Raw genomic sequence first — 2,626 nt, 5'->3', positions numbered from 1 at the left:
AGAGGGCCAGATTCAGAGACCTTTCCTCCCATTCTGGTCATCTTCACCCTTTAAGTAGAGCCATTGTGGGCCTACCTGCAAAATAATATACCCATCAGTATGAAGAATGGTGACAAAATTTGGCATTAAGCTCTTCATTGGTCTGAGTTTTGTTGCTACACAATTTGAAATCGATCTGTACCTTTATTAGATTCCAACCTTGTTTCTACTTGTCACCCTAATGTCAAAATCTGGAGTTCTTAGAAAATACCGTGATCCACCTCAGAGCCTCCCTCAAGGCCTCTTTCACCTGTTTGTTCCTCAGGCTGTAGATGAAGGGGTTGAGCAGAGGGGACACAATGCTGTTGAGAACAGCCACATTCTTGCTGAGGTCCAGCCTGCTGCTCCCCATGGGCTTCACGTACAGGAAGATGCAGCTGCCGTACGCCATGGAGACCACGGTGATGTGAGAGGCGCAGGTGGAGAAAGCTTTCAGCCTCTCGGCCGTGGAGGGGATGCGCATCACCACGGAGATGATCTTGAAATAGGAGAACACAGTGACGGCTAACGTGCCCAATATGCTGCCTGTGGCCAAGAGGAAATGCAGGAGCCCTAGGAGCCGGGTGTCTGTGCAGGCAAGTTTAAGCAATGTAGCACTGTCACAGAAGAAATGGTTAATGATGTTGGGGCCACAGAATGGCAACCGGAACAATAGAACAAGCGGGACGAGCACATACCCGAAACCAATAAGCCAAGAGGCCAGCACCAGCCAGTTACAGAAGTGACCGGTCATGATGGACGTGTAGTGCAGGGGTTTGCAGATGGCCACGTACCTATCGAAGGACATGGCCGCCAGCAGGCAAAACTCAGCAGTGCCCACAGTGAGATAAAATAAACATTGTGCAAAGCACCCAGCCACAGATATGGACTGGCAGCCCGACGCCACATTGAATAGAACTTTTGGGATGGACGCTGAGGTGAAACCAATCTCCAAAAGCGAGAAGTTCCTGAGGAAAAAATACATGGGTGTCTGGAGGCGCCGGTCCACCAGAGTGATGGAGATAATGAGAATGTTTCCAGCTAAGGTCAAGACGTAGGTGATAAGTAACAAAACGAAGAGCAGGATCTGCAGCCAGCGAACATCTGTGAAGCCCAGAAGGATAAACTCTGTCACTGCAGTTTGGTTCTCCATGGTGGCTGCTCGCTTACCTGCTGTTTGAACAAAGATACAAATTTCATGTGATGTTCGATATCTAGCAATGGATCATCTAGTGAACTAGTCTCAAAAGTAATAAGTTCTAGTAACATAACAACGAACTTTCCATGCTTGGTCTTAGATCTATGAAATCCATGTCATGCAATGAAACTGAGCATAGAGATTGCATGTAGTGACTGATACCAGTGGCACATGCATGACTATTTCCAGTTCCCATTTATTTATTTTCAATCCCCATGATTATTTTTCCTCTCTCACTGGTACTGCAATTCCTTGAGACCAATTGGCTAATGAGCACTACGGCATCTCTGGGGATACTAAGGCAGGATCTTTATGGCACCGCTTTTCTCTCTGAAAAGAAAGCAAACGGGTAGAACTGAAGGGGGAAATTCCATCTCAATTGTTTGTTTGCTTTTTCTTACCCCCAGAAAATGTCTTTTTTTATTACATGGAAATTGACCTGAAATACGGAACATTGTGGGTTTGCATTAAAGCTAAACGTGGAAATTTATTCATATTTTACAAACTGAACTTTACATTTAAAAAGAAAGAAATAGCGGAGCTGACAAACATTGGGGCAGGGAGTGCAGGGGTGGGTAAATTGTGGGTTTGGGGCTTTCAGTGAAAGTCCAAAACATTTCTATGAATGTTTTTGACAAAATAAAAATCATTGTCATCTGGCAGGGTTTTTTTAGGGAGTAAAAGTGACTTTCCATCCAGGCTCCATTGCCTCTATGAGGCAGGGCTCATTTTCATGGGGCAGATTGGGACAAATTTACTCCAGCTAAGTAGAACTTTGCTCCATGACCAGTCTCCTGAGGCTCAATTGTGATTTGGACCATGAAGCCCTACAGAACAGTCCGGTGATCCCTCCCACTCATGTGCAAAATGCATGGACTTTGGGAGTGAGATTTCAGAATTCAGCTGTCCGTTCGAGGGTTTCGTAATACAGGCCCACTGAAATCAGTAGGTCCACCTGCAGAGTAAGATACTACTCATTGCAATTAAGGCTGGCTCATTCATGGCCCATGCAAGCATTGTTATTAATAATGGTTATTACTGGTATGAATTAGTTTTGTGGCAGAGCACACAGGCATCTGGTGGAGGTCAGAGCCTCACTATGAAGACATAGTCAGCTCATGTGGAAGTTATCGTGGAATTCACTAGACTAGCCCTGCAGTAGCCAGGGGCGGCTCTAGATATTTTGCCACCCCAAGCATGGTAGGCAGGCTGCCTTCAGCAGCCTGCTGGAGGTCCACCGAAGCCGCAGGGCCAGCGAACCCTCCGCAGGCTGCCAATGAAGGCAACCTGCCTGCCATCTTCGCAGCGACCGGCAGAGCGCCCCCCGTCGCTTGCCGCCCCAGGCACACGCTTAGTGTGCTGCTGCCTGGAGCCGCCCCTGGCAGTAGCAGCAGTTGCACTGAAAAAGAA

At 47.3% G+C, this 2,626-nt stretch overlaps 1 protein-coding gene across 1 annotated transcript; it reads right to left on the bottom strand.

Annotated features, from left to right (window-relative positions):
- Positions 1-223: 223 nt before the first annotated feature.
- Positions 224-1,171, bottom strand: LOC120380747 (olfactory receptor 6C65-like). The gene has a single exon (XM_039498677.1). It carries the CDS (start codon positions 1,169-1,171, stop codon positions 224-226), a length of 948 nt encoding a protein of 315 aa, XP_039354611.1.
- Between the last annotated feature and the right edge of the window lie 1,455 nt (positions 1,172-2,626).

This window comes from Mauremys reevesii, linkage group 13, assembly GCF_016161935.1.
Source record: "Mauremys reevesii isolate NIE-2019 linkage group 13, ASM1616193v1, whole genome shotgun sequence".
NCBI lineage: Eukaryota > Metazoa > Chordata > Testudines > Geoemydidae > Mauremys > Mauremys reevesii.
Note: the sequence above shows the minus strand (reverse complement) of the source record. Positions and strands in the feature narration are given on the sequence as shown.